Below are 18,432 nucleotides of genomic sequence, written 5' to 3'. Positions count from 1 at the left end.
TTTTCTCCCTTAAATGTCATAGGGTGAAAGATATATGATATGTGGACACAACAAAATATCATTCAGCTATCAAACATTAGTATATAGACTAGCAAAAAGAAAAAGTATACCCCATAGTTAGATTTGGAGTTTTAACCCATTTGAGTATGTCATGCATGGAGTACTGAACTTAGGACATTAATTAACATGAAACAAAAAGTTTTATTTATTTCTGTAGTCATCTTATTCGAGACTACACCAAGCACACAAGCTTATGCTTTACATACTTTATTTATTTGATATAAAACATTCCCAAACACCCTCTTCTCTCACAAAGTCCTCACAATCTATGGAGTGGAGGTGAAGTTGAAGTTGGCACAACTAGTCCTGCGGGAAAGCAAAGAGCTAAAGCCCAACCTGGAGTTAGCCAAGTCCAATTGGATCAGATTATCCTCCAACTGGTGTGACCCGATGACAATCGGAGCCTTGGGCCTGAGCCCACCATCCACAAGGCCCAAACACATGACCCCTGGACGGGCCTGGACCATCACATTGGGCCCAGAGATCCTCCACATAACTTTTTGGTTGGGGTCCAGCACAAGGTCTATGCTCGGAACCTTGCTATAAGGCAATCGGTTCGAGTTAAAACACACCCCAAATGGCGCCACGGGTCCCACTTGGGGCACCCCGGACAGCTTGTTGATGAACAGCTGACTGAGTGCCCTGAAAATTGTGTGTTCAACAACGGTGTAGGGATTTGTGGTGCTGATCATTGCGGTGCCAAAACGACGTGTCGAACTTGGTGGAGGCAATAGAGCATTGTTGATTGGAACAACCTTGTTGTTGATCCTTATTGATTGGACGTTGATGTAGTACTCTCCTTGCTTGCCTATGGTAAGTGGGGTGTAGGTGAGCTGGCGTGACACGTCAACACCCGGGTTCATGAAGTAGGGCCCATCTCCGAAGAAAACGACACCGTTTGCACCCGGGGACGAGGTGAGGCACACGGCGAGCTTTGGTGGGAAACCAAAGTGAGAAGCTAGCTGGTATGGTAGGGATATTGGGCTGTGGCCCAGCCCAGCAACTCCTTGAACATTTTTGGGCAAACCTTTTTGCAAAAGCACGGAAGGTGCACATCCAAAGAGAAATTGTGGGTGTGTGACCATTGGGCCTGGGCTTGAGCCTTGGGTTGTTTGAATTGAGAGTGTATCCTCTGCTAGCTCACCCATGGCACTTTGGTGGGTCACTGGGTTCATGGTCATGAGCCCACAAGCGTTGTTGTGGCAGGCTGGTCCAGTTTTGCTTGAGCAGGTTCGGCAGTAGTTGCTACTGGCTCTGGAGCACTGGGTTGAGTGGCAATTAGGGGCATTGTAGCTTGACGACAAAAGTTTGTTCTCACAATTGACCCATAAGTACCTCCCATTTATGTCAATCACAACAGGGACCTTCAAGGAAGGGGTTCTTTTGAAAATTTGGGCCACATGGAGATTGGTTGCCCTATCTTTCTGCACAGGCACAACAAGCTTGTTGGGCCTGATGGGGATTGGGGTTCGGGTTTGTGTGTTGGCTGCTGAGGATATGAGAATGACAAGGGCTAAAGAGAACAAGAGCAGAAGATTGTGAAGGAAAGAAGCCATGGATGATAGAATTGGAATTGCACAAGCTAGTTTTGGGTATAGGAAATGGGGTTGCTTGGTAAAGAGTTATTGAGCATTGTTTGCAATTTATAGAGGGGGTGTTACTAAATTAGGGTAGGGTCTAGAGCATTATAGACATGGATATGGACATTTTAGGTTTTGGCATTGTTCATGAATGTCATTGTTCATAAGAGGGTGTTTTGGTTTTTGGTAGGCTTTTTTGCAGTTTTTGTGACGATATATGTGGGGGGGTTCACATGCTAAGTTTGGGTGAGGAAGAGCAAAAGATGAGCATAATCTTGATAAGAAAACAAAGAGTTGGTGAGTGTGTAGGGGTACTTGGCAGTGAATAAGGGCTTCAATAGCTGCACCAGCCATGCATTAGCTTCTGGTTTGAGCAACAAACAACAAGTGTATCATTAGCTCAAAATATTGGGCCTCATGGGCTTGGAAACACTTGACACCCGGATTTCTTAGCATCTTCAAGTTGAAGGCAAAGCAAACATCAAATTGGTGGTGCAAAAGACTAATCCAATTCCTACTTGTAAGGGTAAACTGACACTTATACTAAAGATAATATGCTAACAAGGTTCATTATTTTAAGTAATTTAAAGCCAAGTAAATACAGAAAATGGATGGTCATCTTATATCACCTGATCTTCAGTTATAAATTATTTAATCATTTAAAAATAAAACGTCCAGCAGTTTTAGATTCTTCAAAATAATGATGCCAGTTGTAAATTGAATTTCTTTTCTCTTTTGTTTTGTAAGAGATCTTCATAGTTATTAATTGTAGAACTTATTAGGGAAATTCTAAAAGGACCCATCTTTTGAGTACTTACCCCACAAATTTTCTTTTTTCCATATTTTCTTTTTTTGATCTCATTCCCCACCCACTAAGAAATTACTGGTGGTTCTGCATACTGTATACTGCCACTAAGGCCTAAGCCACGTTTTTGAACCCCTCTAAATGGTTAACTAAAAAAAATGAAAGAATTAGAATAAGTTATGGATTCAAATATGATTCAATCTTACTCTAATTGATTCTTCTACAGTACTGTGTTGGTACTGATACCAAACTCTTAACCCACTCACACATTTACCCCACATAAAAGATATTATGAATCTATCACACGCATTCAGAGTACATTAAATTTTTAGTGCATTGGAGCGACCCTATCCCAATCTACCATAAAAAAAAATTGAACCACGTTTTCCAACCTTTCCAACCCCAATGGGACTGGTGACTGATTGGTGAGGAATGGAAGTCAAAAAGTGGTACAAGATGGACCTAATAATTTGAACAGATAGAGATTGATGCATTAAATATATATCCCAGTTGAATCCCACACATAGTGCATCATTGAAGAAAGTGCCTACCCTCCAAACCCCATATATCATAATGATCGACAATGTGACAGTGACTTCATGAGAATCATAACCTCAATATTTAAATGAGACCCTCATCAAACAAATTGATTAAACAAATCATCGGTGGCTTTTCGAAATTGATGAGGAGGTAGTGTGAGATAGTCACTGATTCAGTGGGTTTGGTGTTATGCATAAAAATGACAGATTTGAGGGATGAAAGGATAAGGGACTAGGGATCAAAATTGAGCAATTACTCCTGTAACATAAAAACACATCTAACAGTTTACAAATTTAAACCCACATATAAAAAAGTGAACTCATCAAAGTCTAAGATTAAGAGTAACTTCCTAAGCTAGAATTGTTTCGTACTATAGAATTTTCCTACCAAGTAACATAAGAAATTGTTACTTCAAGCCTTGCATTAGACCAGAAGATATTAATCTTACAATACAAGCAAAAACATGACTGAAATTCTAGCTAGCAATTTTTACATGACACTGCAACTATTGGCATTCTCATCACTAAAAAAATGAGTGTAAGGATCAGAAGCTGTTGATGATGGCATTGGAGAATGGGGCATGTAATTCATGGGGGGCTGTGGTCTTCCATACATCATCGGTTGGAACATATCATTGCCCCCATTTGCTCTCTGTTGATTCATCATCATGGCCATGTATTGTTGTTGTTGCAGCTGCTGCTGCTGTTGCTGGTTATAAGGGTTGCCACTGGGCCCCATCCCTTGATAATATCCACCGTTCATCATTGCTGGTGCAGGTAGTCCTTGTACTGCTGGAAAGTTACCCATCTGACCCATTGGATAGTTACCCATTGGTCCTATCTGACCCACATTCTCACCACCACGGCCCATTTGCCCCATCTGCCTCATTTGGCCCATTTGACCCATCTGACCCATTTGGCCCATCTGACCAATTTGGCCCATCTGACCAATTTGGCCCATTTGATGCATATCCCCACCATTGCCACCACCACCACCACCACCACCACCACCATTGCCTTTGCCTCCACCGCCTCCATTGCCTCCCCCTTTGCCTCCTTTGCCTCCCTTGCCTCCTTTGGTATCTTTGCTATGATTGATGACATCAATTTCATGGTACCCATTTTTCACTTTGTTACTTTCATGGGCCCCATCATGTTTGGCTCCACCTTTTTTCCCTCCATTGCCATTATTGCTTCCACCACCATTATTGGCACCACTAGTACAATCCCTTCCTTTACTAGTACTTCTACTAAGCCATCCTAGCAACCCACCTCCTTTTTTCGCACCATTTTTATCTTTACCATCTTGTTTCTTGCTACTTCCACCATTTTTATCTTTACCACCACCACCACCACCTTTCTTTCCTTCCTTCCCATCCTTGCCACTCTTCTTTTCCTTATTGCCACTCATACCCTTCACTTGTATAGGGAAATCAATAACCTCACCTTTCTTGCCAGGCCCTCCCCCACCACCACCACCTAACTTCTTGTCGTTCATAGCATGCATATTGATCATTCCACTGGGCCCATGCGGCCCATGGCCATTACCCATGATTGGCATCATCTTCCCATAAGGCCCTTGTGGCCCATTACCCATAACAGGCATCATCTTCCCATAGGGCCCTTGTGGCCCATTTCCCTTACCCATAGAAGGAGGCATCATCTTGTTGGGCATCTGATGGCCATGATTAAACTCTTCTTCATCATCATCATAATCATCATCAAACTCATCATCCAATTCATCATCAAATTCATCAAACTCACCATCACTGACATCAAATTCATCCTCAGGCAAACTGAACTTGACAGATTTCTGGTCTTTGGGGGGCATCTTCATGTCTTTAGCCCCTTTCATTTGTTGTTGTAGCTGTTGTAGCTGTTGTAGTTGTAGTTGTTGTTGTTGTAGCTGTTGTAGTTGTAGTTGTTGTTGTTGTGCTTGTTGTTGGCCACCCTTTGGTTGATCCATTCCACCCTTCTGAGACTTGTTGTTGTCTTTGCCACCTTTGCCATTATTCTCAATAGGCATCATGTTCTTGAACTGGTTATTGAGTTGGGGTTGACTGTAGTTTGACCCCTTTTGGCCTCCCCAAAGCTCTGCATGTTTCCCTGACTTTTCAAGCTTCTTAATGAGTTTGGCTGGATCTACATTCCCTGTCACAGTCACCTTACCTTGCTCTGCATCTATAGTGGTAGTATACACACCTACACAAAGACCATTTCAATTTCAGAAAATCAGTGAAAAAAAACTAGCTCCATCACTAAATCAATAGACCCATTGATATTTACAACATTATATTAAAAAATAGTAAAAAACATAAACAATATTGTAAGGTAAAATTAATGACAAAAATGAATCAAATTTTTTGCGTAAGATATATGGTAGCAAAAAAAAGGAACATACCATCAATTTTCTGCAACAATTTCTTTACTTTCTGCTTACAGCCATCACAGTGAATATTCACTCTGAGAACACAACTCTGCAAGTGAAGCAACCGCAAACAAACCAAATTAAACTGAGTTACTTACCACATATTAAGACACAGAATTAAGAGCCTATATACAGAGGAATGAAAATGGTCCTAAACTAAACAGCTTGGTTTGAGAACATTATAAACAAAAATGGTAAAAAGGGTGTACCTGAAGCTTCATGAACTCTTGCTTGCTCATCTTTTATGTGAGAGAGAGAAAGAGCAATTGGGTTTTGAGGATGTGAGCTGAGGATATAAGGGAGACAGAGAGGTTTAAGTGAGAAGAGAGTTCAAAGTCGGTTGGTGAGCATTAAACACTTTATCTTTTTGCTTTCTTCCTCTGTTCGAGGGTTTTGTGTACTACTCCCTTTGAAACAATTTTTTAAAAAGAGAGAGAGGAGAGAGAGTGAAGGCGGTTTGGTATTGCTGCAAGGCATATAACATATTATACACAAACAGCTGGAATAGCTTGGATGTACATGGCTTTGTATAATTGTATATTAAGGCTCTAAAGTACATAGCTTTATAATTTTGTGTCCTTGAGAAAGTGTTTTAATAACCTACTTTGGTAATAATATTAAGAGGAATGGAAGACATGATTCGGTTAAAGATCAATCACTAACAATGGGCCCTATGCCCTGGGATCATGAGCCATAAATATGGTGGGGGTAGTTGATCACTTGATCACTAGACACCATAGGCTGGCCCTTTGTATCCGGGCTTGGTCAGTCAAATGTCCTTCTACAATTATATAAGCCCAATAAAGTTTCCCCAGTGTTTGATAAATTATTTAATGTAAAGTGTACAAGACTAAATAATGAGTGTTTAACTGTACAGAATTTCGATTTGTAAGACATTCAAGGCTTTCGTCTTTAGAAGATATCAATTAATGTCTGACTAATCTACCCTCATATTAAAAATTCATGACAAGGTGTGAAAACAGTGAAATGCATGCCCAACCATAACCTTTCGGTCATTTGCCTTTTTCTCTTTGTTTTAGACTTTTAGTTATATTTTACTCCTATTTGAGCATATTGTCAAGTACAGCAAGATTGGAATCTTTAGGCTTAAACATGAGGGTGGCAAGATCGAGCTCATGCCCAATTGCCAGGACAGTGTCATCTAATTTTTTTTTTTTTAAGCTTGTGAGTGGTATGGTTGTCAGTTTGACCATCTGAAGTGGGAATCTATAATAAGACCAAAATTGCCAATTTACCTAAGGCCAAATTGCCAAAAGCATTTCAAATCCAACCCTTGTTAGCTCCTGGACAGCCATGAATAAAAGGAGTCCAAAATCTCAGACTGAAAAGAAGATGAAGAAGAATGACATCTCTGAGTTTGAACCCTTCTTTTGCAACCAAATTATAGTTTGTCCTCCTCAAAAGCCTAACCCGTCAAGAAATTGTTACCCTCATTTTCTTCTTTATTTACTTTCGAAAAAAGAAAAACAAAATAGAGAGGAAAAATCAAGATATCCCATCCCTGTAAAAGGGGTTTGATTTGAATGGTGACAAAAATGAACCCCACCACAATCCACAAAGTTACAAATCCAAAAAAATTTAACCTTATTAAAATGCTTTTATGCAACATGGGGTAGCTCACAAAATGGCTTTTGAAATTGAACCCCAAACCTTGATTAGTAAACTTCTTTAATAATTGGAGATCAAACAAATAGAAGGAAAAAAGAACTATATTTTATTTGCATTTTGTGTGAAGTTGTGCAGTTGAGGTTAAATTATACATTGTCACTTCTACTTTCACTGTTCAAATCTTGTAGGCACCAAACCAAAATATCTAGCAACTATGTTGAACAATGTGAAGTGAACATTCCAAATTTCCAATCCTCAAAAGCAATTTGATAGAATGATTTGCTTTCAGATCACTAGCCACTTTACTTTAACCCATCTGGGCTCAAATGAACTTTGGTTCTTTGCAGATTGCGCATGCCTAAATTATTCAACTCCTAGGACAAGAATCTGTACCATATAACCCATGTTTTTTTAGTCAGATGGGAAAGGATTGCAATCTTGTGTGAAAGAAAGTCAAGCTATAGTTTGTATTTTTCTTGTTTTGGTATGAAATTTGAGGACAAAAGAAAAGATGGATTATGAATTGCTTCTTAAAACCATTTCTATCAATCAAATTACTGTATCTCTGTAACCCTGTTGGATGGCTCATGCAAGATATTATTTGTGACGTACCGAAGGGAAATGGCCAAAGGGGTACCTGTTTCACAGCTGGTTTCTGAGGGTAATTAACTCAGCTGGGTCCCCAACAAAGGGGTGGGGTACCCTTATTGGGGGACAATTAGGTCAGAGGCTAGGGCCTATTAATGGACTCGTCACGGTTTGTTTGTGGGTTGGGGTCCAACTTTATGGTCTAGTTGGTGAACAGTCACCTCTGAAAATACTAAACACTAAACAGGCTCCTTCCTCATGTTGGATTTGATGGGGATAAAGTCAATTATTGGTTTTCCCCCCATCACGCTTATTCAGATGAATCGCATTTATCAATTACCCAATTTTCTTTAACCCAAATGTAATTTCATAGCTTAAAAAAAAAAGAAAATATAAGTATACAAGTTACAAGTTACAACTAACTAATTTTGTTTAAGATACTCTTTTTTAGTGTTTTTTTCTTTTCTTTTTGGGAAATGTCTTTCTTTTTTGTTTATGTTAAGATATTCTTCATTCCTCCGGGCACCAACAATTTGTTCAAAATCACTTGATTAAAGGAATGAATGATGGCAAGCTTAGAAGGGGTTTTATCTCTATTCCTATTTCCATCCTTCCCTCTATGTCCTACCCAACTTAATATGCAGAAGACAGATGGGTCAAACTCAATTGGGTGAAGAGTAATGTTTGAGTGTACCAGATTGTGTACCACACACATACAAGTAGGACTCACTTTTACTAAGATAGTACACAAAGTAGTACCAAATTTGATACACCTAACATTATTATTGGGTGAAATTGTTATAATGTTAGTAGGCTGCATCCATTGGTACTCCATACATGGGGTGGTTACATTTACACGATGAATGATTGAATTCTTCTGATGTCACGGAGATAATAAACTCACTCACATTATACATATTATGAATCCCATACACGAGAAGCAACTTCACAGCACTTGTCCAATTTTGTTGATGTATTGAATACGCGGCAGCTCCAACAAGTAGAGTTGGGATGCATGTGTAGTGCACAATAGCAATTATATCTTGGGGACTACATAAATCTTACTGTGACTGAGAGATGCATAAAAGTGTAGGGTAAAGAAGAAACCCAATACGACTCAAATTCCCAACAATGAGTAGTAAGCATGGTCATAGTCATTGATTGCTTTTCACATTTAGACATAAATCACGACTGGAGACCTCACTTTTGTCCCCTCTTTTGTTCTCGTAACCCAACTCTTTTAACACTTTTCCTTCTTATTCTAACTTGTGTCGCAAATATTCCCTCCCTTTGTCCTTTGAAGCTTCTCACACACACACACACACCTCTAGCAAATATTCTGATGAAAATTCAACTGTTATTGTAAAACTATATACAATATCTTAGAAAGGAGAAGAACGCTATGTTCTTTTTCTTCCACATTGTTGCACAACCAATACCATAGTTTATTGAGTAAAAGAAAGAAGACATGAAAAATCATTATCACTGATTATTGCTTTGTATACCTGTAAACATGTTCATAATTGTTCAGTCAAAAAAAGTAAAGAAACGCAGGAAAGTTCATGAATTCTAAAATGAACACAAACATAGCGATGATATTCCTTTCCCACCCCCAAACAAAAAGAAAAAAGAAAAAGGGAGGTGCCTTAGCTCACACCTTTATCAACCTTGATCTCTATAAGTTCTTGGACGGGCTGGCGGCATATAGGACACTTGTCAGATTGAAGCCTCAATGCTTTTGCACAGTCACTGCACATACACTGATGCAAAACTGGTGTTTAACATGGGAGAGGAGAGGATGATGCAAAATATATAATGAACTCTGCTTATGATGTCGATGCAAAGTACTTAATGAACTCAGCTCATTGCAACAAAACCAAACTTAAGCATAATAGCATTGGAACATATGGCTAAAAAGTTCTAACAAGGTATCAGAAACTAAGGTCATTACTGAAGCTAGATCCGATCTTGCACAATATTTTTCCAAGTTAAGTAATGTATTGTTCTCAGTTGGAGAAAAATTATGGGCAAAAAACTAGGTTAAATTTATCACCCAATCTGCCAATCAACAAGCAGAACAAACAAAATTTTGAATTGGGATTGGACACCCCAGATCAACTAATATGTGTTACCACTAACAGACCATTTCACAGCTCTTGAATCCCTACATAACTCTTACTAAAAAAAAAAAAAAAGAATCCCTACATAACCAAACCATGACAGCGAAAGAACAAACAAACACACGCACACACAATCATAACACTAATGGCATTTATTCTTTTAACTACCAAATACTTCCCTGACCTTATACTAAGTTGTAAATAACTGATAAAAGCCCAACTCAAGGCCTTTGCATCCTTTGCATCACCTAGAGTATTGATTCCTATAACAAATGTTTCCATTTGGTTATTCAATTTATCATGTGACCCAGAACCAATTGCTGGTTTGGTTGCTTCATTGGCCTGATTAGGTACTGGTCTGGCTAAGAATATGATGTTATCTAAGTTCAGACATTCTTTGGGACATTAACAAACAGGAGAAAAATTGGGGCTCTTACCATATGTCTACAAGGCAAAACAGCTGTATCCTTTGGCTCAGTCATGCATATGACACATTCTTTCCCCAGATCACTGTCATCAAAGCCTGCTGCGTCCGAATTACCAATTCCATAAAGTTCACGGAGCTCATAGTGGACACCATCAATCCACAAAATTTGCTTGATTACTCTCACTTGAATGTGACCCTCATTATTCTTTTCCACTACAGCTTGAGTCATCTGTGCATGAGGAGACAACTTTGCCAGAGGCTGATTTGATTCTGCATCAGTTGAGAGAGGTGACAAGCACGACTCTGCATTGATAACAAGCGGAAAAACATCTTCTGTTGGCGAGGGATTTGATAGCTCATCCATTTCAAAGAAACCAAGGTCAACACCAGTTCCTGAAGGCTGGCGGAATTTCTGGCCCAGTCCTTTCTGAAAGGGGATTCTCCTTGGCATATAGAATTCAGGGTATAATGGAGTAAATGTGCAGTTGGCCCCTTCCTTTGCAAAGTAAGATATTGTAATGCTGTCGTTAAGAAAAAGGAGCAGGAAATGAGAAAAAAGGCATCATATGCATGAAGTAAACTCATTTTATACACAAGAGAGGGAGGGGGGAGGAAAATTGTTATTTCTTACTCCCAAAAGTTCAGTTATTTAGTGATCCCACAAACTCCCAACCGCTATCATTAGTTATCATAGCAGGAAACAAATATAAAGTTTGAACTTCAGAGCAATTCAGATCAGATATTCAGGGACAAAATCAACTAGAATTACTCAACCCTTAACCAAAGCATTAGGCACTAGGCAGCACCTTATAAGATACACAACTTCCAATCAAAAAATCAACTGAAAAGCCATTAGCATGTCATAGAACTTAATCATTCCATTTTCCGTCCATTGGCATAATTGCAAAGGCACAAAAACCATCATTAGTTCATTACAACGAATATCACTAAGTTGGAAGCTTTGTTGAAATTAGTAATCATATTTGGCTTAGTAAAATAAAGAATTCAGCTTCGTAAAATTGAAGTTATTGCAAAATAACAACAAACAGAGAATTTGAAATCTCTGCCACATTTTGTGGCCTATGCTTTGGCTTGGGATGGAAATCAAATGCTCTATATGACTATATATCAATGGATTCATATAATTTCAATCGAAACTACACATGCGGCATGCCCCATAATCAAATAAAATTCTTAGTGAAACACTAGATTTTCAATGCCTACTTAAACTCCAATTCAAAACATGGATGTCTTTTCCAACAAGAAAAAAAATCAACTTTGCTTAAACTCACTAACAAGAAGCAATCAATAAACAAAAGCTCTCAACGCCCACAAACCAAATTAACAACAACACAAAGCAAAAGGCATGCTAGGAGTAAAGAAACAGAGAATAGCAAAAACCAAAAGAACAAAATTCAGATTTTCACAAAGCGCTTATTAGTAAAATCTATACAAAGAAATCATTAAGTACCTTCCATCAACAAGAGCATCAAAAGTGAAAGAAACCAAGTAAGACTCGAAATCTTGATCATCCAAACTAAGCCTTATACTATCCTTATGCACGTTGACATCGTTTTTGATCCTCTTGGCGCTGACATAAGGTGGCGGTGGGTACGAGGGTGGCACCGGAGGCCGAACCAAGGCTGACCCATTATGCAGACTGGGTCGAACCGTAACGGGTTGTACGTCAATTAGTGAAGTGGAAGGGTGCGCAGGATTAGGAGGGTGTGGGGTTGAAGGATAAGGAGTATTGACAGCGAAGGCATATGTGGGTGGTGGTGAAGGCTGTGAATTCAGTGATGAAGAAGAAGAAGAGGGTATTGGGTTTGTTGTGTTGATGTTAGTATTAGTTGTTGTTGTTGAATAAGAGTGTTGAGGTAGTGGTGGGTTTTGGTGATGATTTCTTCTTCGTCTTCTTCTTGTGCTTAGAGAGTGACCCATGTTTTTTGACAGAGATCAGTAATCCGAGAAAAATCCAAGGTACAATTTTTAAGGCTTTAGGTTAAGTTTTGTTCCAAGTGGGATATATAATTGTGCGTGTGATTTTGGTGGTCAAATTTGGTTGTTGCTATAAACATTGTTTTGTTTAATTTGATTCTTGGGTTTGCCAAGTTGCCAACATACCAGGAGATTTTCCCACCTAAACAAGAAAATGGAAGGAAATTTGGGTTCATTATAATTTTACGGCATATGAATATATGATAAAATTTAATCAAATAGGAATAATAAAAAAAAATAAAAAAGCGAGAGAGAAAAAAGGTTTGAAATTTTGGATTGTGGAATGAACGTGAGAATGTGAGATTTGGATGTGACAATTAATACACGCAATGGAAGTTTCTACGCGCACAAGGACGGAGGGACGACCTCAAAGTAATGTTTGGCTCTTTACCCGTATGAAAGTGAAATTATAATTTGACAAGTATAAATTTATTTGGAAAAATTTGTCATTATAGAAAAAATATATATATATTATGCTCCGTTATCAATGTTTTATTGTATGACGAGATAATTTTGCCGTTAAATCTTACCTACAACATCAATGCGAACAGGATCATAAATAGAGAGGTGCTTGATTAAAATATTAGTTTTTAGGAATTAATGTCAATTTAATTTTCATATTATTATACTTATATCAGTTTAATTTCCAGATTTCTAATTTAAAAAATTTAGTCCTTGTACTTTTTTTAATTTTGCCAATTGAAATTATTCAGTCAATTTACACATTTTTCGTTCAAAGCCAATTGTTGTTTTTGTCTTGGATGTTCATATTAGTGGATATTGTTATTGTTTTGGCTTGAGAAACATGGTCGGGGCTCATAAACAAGTAAAGTATAATTGATGTTTATGGATGAAAAGTGTGTAAATTGACTAAATAACTTCAATTAAAAAAATTGAAAAAATTTGGGGACTAAATTTTTTAAATTAAAAGTCTTGAGACCAAACTGATATAAATATAATAGTTCAGGGACCAAATTGACATTAATCCCTAATTTTTATATCAAACAATGAAATCTGTTGTATATATTGCTTGATGATCATAGGAATTCACTCATTGGCCTTTGTTGTACGTAGGGGTGCAACTCGAGCGGATTGCAAGGTTAACCCAAATGAACCCACCACAATCGAACCTCAATTCGGAATGGATTCAAGTTGTCCAATTTCTTGAGTTGGACTCGACTTGCAAAATCAAGAAATAAGTTGGTTTCAACTTGTGAAAAAAAAAATCTTGATAAAAGCATTAACACAATTATCTCGATTAATCAATCACAATATTTCAAAACTTCAAGGGTTAAATAAAAAAATGGTTCACGAATTTTACAGTGAATCTCAATTTGGTCAACTAACTATAAAAAATGTCAATTTGATCCATGAACTTTCCAAGTTGTATCAAAGCAGTACAAACGTTAACTTCCATTCAAAAATTAACAGAATTAGTCACATGAAAATGTGATGAACGGACTGAAATATCTCTGAAAATGTGGTTACTTGTTGTGCACATGACCAGTTTTTTATTAAATTTTTCAATGGAAATTAACATTTGTACTGATTTGATACAACTTGAAAAGTTTGTAGATCAAATTGACACTTTTTATAGTTAATGAACTAAATTGAGATTTACTGTAAAATTTATAGACCATTTTTGTATTTAACCCAAACTTCAAAGATCAACTAGGATTCTGGCAGACTTAGGTTGACCCGGCCCAAGTTGCACCCCTAGTTGTACATATAGCTAGCGACTCCCAGTCCTCCTCCTAGTTAGAAGAGAATTTGGTCTGTTAATCAAGATATGATATGAGGCCCCATTTCGTTGCTGGTTCCCTAATTAACAAGAATTTTGTGATACACGGTGACATCTTGTAAGCCCAAATGAGATGACCCAAATTATCATTGATTTAACGAAGTCCAGGCCCAGCCTATTAAACAGAAAAGATTTGACAAATCCAAGTTAAAATGGATCCCCATTCAAAACCCAAAATCCAAAATAAAGAGAGAAAGATGGGGAAGTTTAAGAAAAGTGTACAGTTTAGCAGCTTTAGCAGCTTTAGCTAGGTGTTGATCGAGTACTGCCAAGATAAAAGTGTAATATATTTTCATTCACATTTTTATACTTACCAAAATTATATTTTTTTGTTCAAATTCAAAGTCGGTGTTCCATTGACGCAGTTCAAATTGAAATTCAAACTTGTATTCACAAAAAAATAAATTGTCAACCTTACCCATTCAAGTCATAGCTAATATTAATGTTTGTAAAGTATACGAGTGGTAGAGTACGTACCATGCTATGATGAAAAACAATCATCGATGATTTATTAATATAGTAAGGACACAAACAAGACTTGATTTCCCAAACTTTGAATTCTAGTCCACTCTTTCCGCGATGGATCAAACTGCAAAATATGCCAATGGCAATCGGAATAACCACAACAACTAGCTTGCCAATAAGAGCTTCCCATCATCCTGAGATTCAACCAATTAAGAAACTCTTTAATTTGTTCCCTGGTGAACTCCTTCATGACCCAGTTTTGATCAACCTGGACTATGAGTTCCATTCATATAGGCCACATCCCAACAAAAACTAGTGTCCCTTAATGGACTATGAGTTGTATGTATGAATGCTCCATCTTCCCAATCTAAGATTATATGATGAATGAATTAATCCGCATATTTATATAATAAAAATTAGAGAAAAAATAAGCAGAAAATCCGAATCCTAATTATAATAGATATAAGCATATATAAGCAAATCAAGAAATACATAAATAAATAAGCTAAATGATGAGGGGTACGTGCATGATTGGACCCAAATTTAAAGAATGTATACTATTGATCAACATATATGAACAAAGTTGATGAGGGATATCGATGGTTGAATCCAAACGCAGTCACCGGCAATGGTTTCAAACCCATCAGATTTATGATAACTCCACTTGCCTTCATCAGTTTTGCAAGTATAAGACGTGTAGCCACCACATGTTGTCATCTCAAGGATCATGTTTGCAAATTGATTCGTTGCTGGAACCGCCATTGATGATCCAATTCCAAAGCATCCATGCACAAACAATAATACTTGATTTCCCAAGCTTTGAATCCTAGTCCAATCTTTTCGCAATCGATCAAACTTGAAAATATACCAGTAATCACTATGAGTTCTATTGTATTTGGGATGAACATTATGAACTGCCAAAAAGACCTCCCCATAAATAGACTCAACCATGCAACCCCTCAGCCATCCTAAAAATGGTAGTGTTTTTAGTCTTAAGGAAGTCGTCAAGTTCATGATGGCCCAGTTGGTTGAAAATGAACAACTACTCAATCTGAATCTCATGGTACCCAAAAGCATACCATGTGTGCTATCAAGAACACAATATAAAGTTCCATCATCCATATAGGCCGCGTTGCAAATGGAACTGTCACTAGGAATATGAGTTGTATGAATACTCCATCTTCCATCACTAAGATTACATGTGCTTATTGTGCAAATTCCTCTTGCATAATTAGGACTTTCCCACAGGACAAACACAAGACAATTAGGAGAAGTCGGAGGGGCTGTGAACAACGCTGCTTTTGATACATAATCTTTAGGCAGTTCCAAATCTAATGGAGCTATTTCGATCATTTTATTACAAAAAGGATTATATAAAAGGAAGAATATTATAGTAGTAGTTTTTGAACCACCAAATTTTTTCACTTGTTTTGACATAAGCAACCACCCATATTTTGAGGTATGAAGTGTGGCGTTGTAATTCGATAATTCTCTTACCTTTTCTTGCCTTGTGATGTTATTGATGAGAGTATAAGATTGGTTTGACCAAAAATGATCAGAAAGCTCGACTTTAATGAAATTTGGAATTCGCACGGTACCCCTCCACTCCCAATTAAGGGTCAATAGCCATGGCATATTTGGACGACGTTGAAGCACATCATGAACAATTCGCCACCAAGTTTTGCATACAGCTCCAAGGCGAACAAGATCATAAAGAGAAAGACGCTCAGCGATTCTGATTGAGATATCAGCTGCAAGATTAGACAATGAAAGGTTTGCCATGGTGGTCCAACTCATTAAAATCTGATTTCTAGCAGTTTGTTGCATGAGTACGTATTGGCATTGTACGTAATTAAATAGGAATAGGAGTCTGATCATGATGAACAAATTAATGTGCGTGCATATATATTGACTTTGTTCAAATTGACATTGAGGGAGGCGTACTTAATTACGTATCAAATTTGGGTCCTTAGATGTAGGGTGTTACATCATGATCCTTTGATTCATTCTATTTCTTCTCCTTCTTTCTCTCACTTAATTTTCTCTTAATTATTGATTGCATTATATCTTGATTGACTGTATACTAATTTCTCTCCCAAATTATCTCATTTAGTTTCTCCCTTTATTTTCCCTTTCATAAAGTCCGAATTTAGATATTTCGTATTTAAGGATTCAAACAATATTTAAATTAAGTTCAAAAGAGTCATATACGTACTCATATACGAACTCTCTAATACAAGAAAAGACTCATATACGTACTCATTTTATAATCCATTACGAAACTCCAAATTAAATCCCCAAAATCACTGCTTAATTTCTAAAATAAATATGATGTAGATTAATCATACCTATAGATGTATGTGCATTAAGATTTTAAGTTATGCTGAGAGACTAGATATATATTAGGGTTTATGAAAAAGGAAGATGGGTGGGTGAGATGATAGTTTTAAAGTTGAGAATAGTGTTTAGTAGGTGGGTGATTAAAGAGTATTATAGGAATAATGAGGGGTGTGAAGAGTGTTTTTATATATTTCAAATTTTAATAGGGGGTGAAAAAATAGGGTGAGTGGAGAAATAAGAAAGAAAGGTGGGAATATTAGCACTCATTTAGAATACAATGTTTATATTTTATATCATGAGGTAAGGCATGCCAAACTCGGAGAAATTATTGATTTTAATTGCTTTTGTAATTCATTTGTGTGTAAGTGTGTTGATCAGCGATTTCCTCCAAAATATTGATTTCATCAACACATAGATACACCAGCCCAAATCTTATTTTAGTCTATTAATATTGTGATGATAATATATCAATTATAACATATCGATTATATTGAGAAATTAAAGAAAATACGTACTGGTCATTTTATTTACTTGAAAAAAGGAATAAGTCATAAGTCATAATGTCATAACATGAAATCACCAAAAAATAAAAAGGAAAAATAACCTTAATTAATCATGGGTTCAATCCAACTATAAAATCCATTCCTGCCGTTATCCACCTGGCATCTAAAAGTTTGATGACATCTCCAACTCATATCGTCTTCATCAACTTTATAAGAGTTGTAGAAACCGTGAAGATCAAATATCATGTTTTCATATTCACTAGTCTTGTCCTGGTCCTCCATTGCAGTTACTATCGACGATGAGCAAGTGCAACCACTATCCCTAAATTGCACAAACAACGTTCGATTTCCCATGCTTCCAATTCTATTCCAACCTTTTGTTGGCCCAAGAAACTCACCCATCTGCCACATTGCTTCTCTATTTTCATACAAGAAACTATGAATATAATTTACCATAAACAGCTTCCCATCACACCCAAACAAGTAATGCTGGGATGAGGGTAGTGCACCTCTAAATTCCGTCACGGCCCAATCTTCGAGTGCCACGTTGAAAGTACCCAATTTAAATGAATGACCTTTCACATCAAAAATACAATAGAAAACTCCATCCACATATGCAACATCACCAATATTATGACGAGGTCCATCAAAATAAAAGGTTGTGTGATTCCTCCATCTTTTGTCTCTCAGATTGCATGAGCTTATTGTGCATTTGGTCATGGCTCCAAAGCTCTGATCTATTGTACGTACCACAAAAACAACACAATCTGGAGAAGTTGGAGTGGCCGAAAAGGTTACTCCCCCTGCACCCCCATCATATTGCTCACCCCCTATACATTCGTCAACGACTAAATCTAATGGAGGTAGTTCGATTATCTTATTTCCAAAAGGGTTATAAAAGAAATAAAATATGGTACTACTATACTCAACATTATTTTCGCGCGAAAATACTTTTTTAAACCATCAAATCTTTTTATTTCTTTCGCCCAAAGCAACCAACTATATTTTGAATAACGAATCACTGCGCCAGAAAATAACTTTCTTACCTCATGTTCTTTGATTTCTTTGAGGAAGTAAGTTTTATTGGACCAAGGATCAAAGAGCTCCATTTTTTCAAGTGGTTCCTTGGGGCAGGTAAATATCCATGGT

The 18,432-nt window shown here is 37.3% G+C and overlaps 4 protein-coding genes across 4 annotated transcripts; all 4 read right to left on the bottom strand.

The window, feature by feature from the left end:
* Positions 1–326: 326 nt before the first annotated feature.
* On the bottom strand, positions 327–1,616 carry LOC147280986 (gamma conglutin 1-like). Its single transcript, XM_086246458.1, has one exon. It carries the CDS (start codon positions 1,614–1,616, stop codon positions 327–329), a length of 1,290 nt encoding a protein of 429 aa, XP_086102584.1.
* Positions 1,617–3,258: 1,642 nt separating this feature from the next.
* On the bottom strand, positions 3,259–5,852 carry LOC147280985 (Heavy metal transport/detoxification superfamily protein). The gene is made up of 3 exons (XM_086247424.1): positions 5,622–5,852; positions 5,386–5,461; positions 3,259–5,186 (listed from the first exon to the last, which is right to left on the bottom strand). Exons 1-3 carry the CDS (start codon positions 5,649–5,651, stop codon positions 3,475–3,477), a joined length of 1,818 nt encoding a protein of 605 aa, XP_086103550.1. The 5' UTR covers positions 5,652–5,852; the 3' UTR covers positions 3,259–3,474.
* Positions 5,853–8,458: 2,606 nt separating this feature from the next.
* Positions 8,459–12,240, bottom strand: LOC147280984 (putative E3 ubiquitin-protein ligase LUL4). The gene is made up of 3 exons (XM_086247946.1): positions 11,648–12,240; positions 10,187–10,697; positions 8,459–9,389 (listed from the first exon to the last, which is right to left on the bottom strand). Exons 1-3 carry the CDS (start codon positions 12,115–12,117, stop codon positions 9,276–9,278), a joined length of 1,095 nt encoding a protein of 364 aa, XP_086104072.1. The 5' UTR covers positions 12,118–12,240; the 3' UTR covers positions 8,459–9,275.
* A 2,764-nt stretch (positions 12,241–15,004) lies between these two features.
* LOC147280983 (uncharacterized) lies at positions 15,005–16,222 on the bottom strand. The gene has a single exon (XM_086246455.1). The coding sequence runs from the start codon at positions 16,220–16,222 to the stop codon at positions 15,005–15,007; it is 1,218 nt and encodes a 405-aa protein (XP_086102581.1).
* Between the last annotated feature and the right edge of the window lie 2,210 nt (positions 16,223–18,432).

The sequence above is a fragment of the Dryas octopetala genome, chromosome 6 (assembly GCF_963921425.1).
Source record: "Dryas octopetala chromosome 6, drDryOcto1.1, whole genome shotgun sequence".
In the NCBI taxonomy this organism is placed as follows: Eukaryota; Viridiplantae; Streptophyta; class Magnoliopsida; order Rosales; family Rosaceae; genus Dryas; species Dryas octopetala.
The sequence above is the reverse complement of the archived record's forward strand: the minus strand, read 5'-3'. Positions and strand labels throughout refer to the sequence as shown.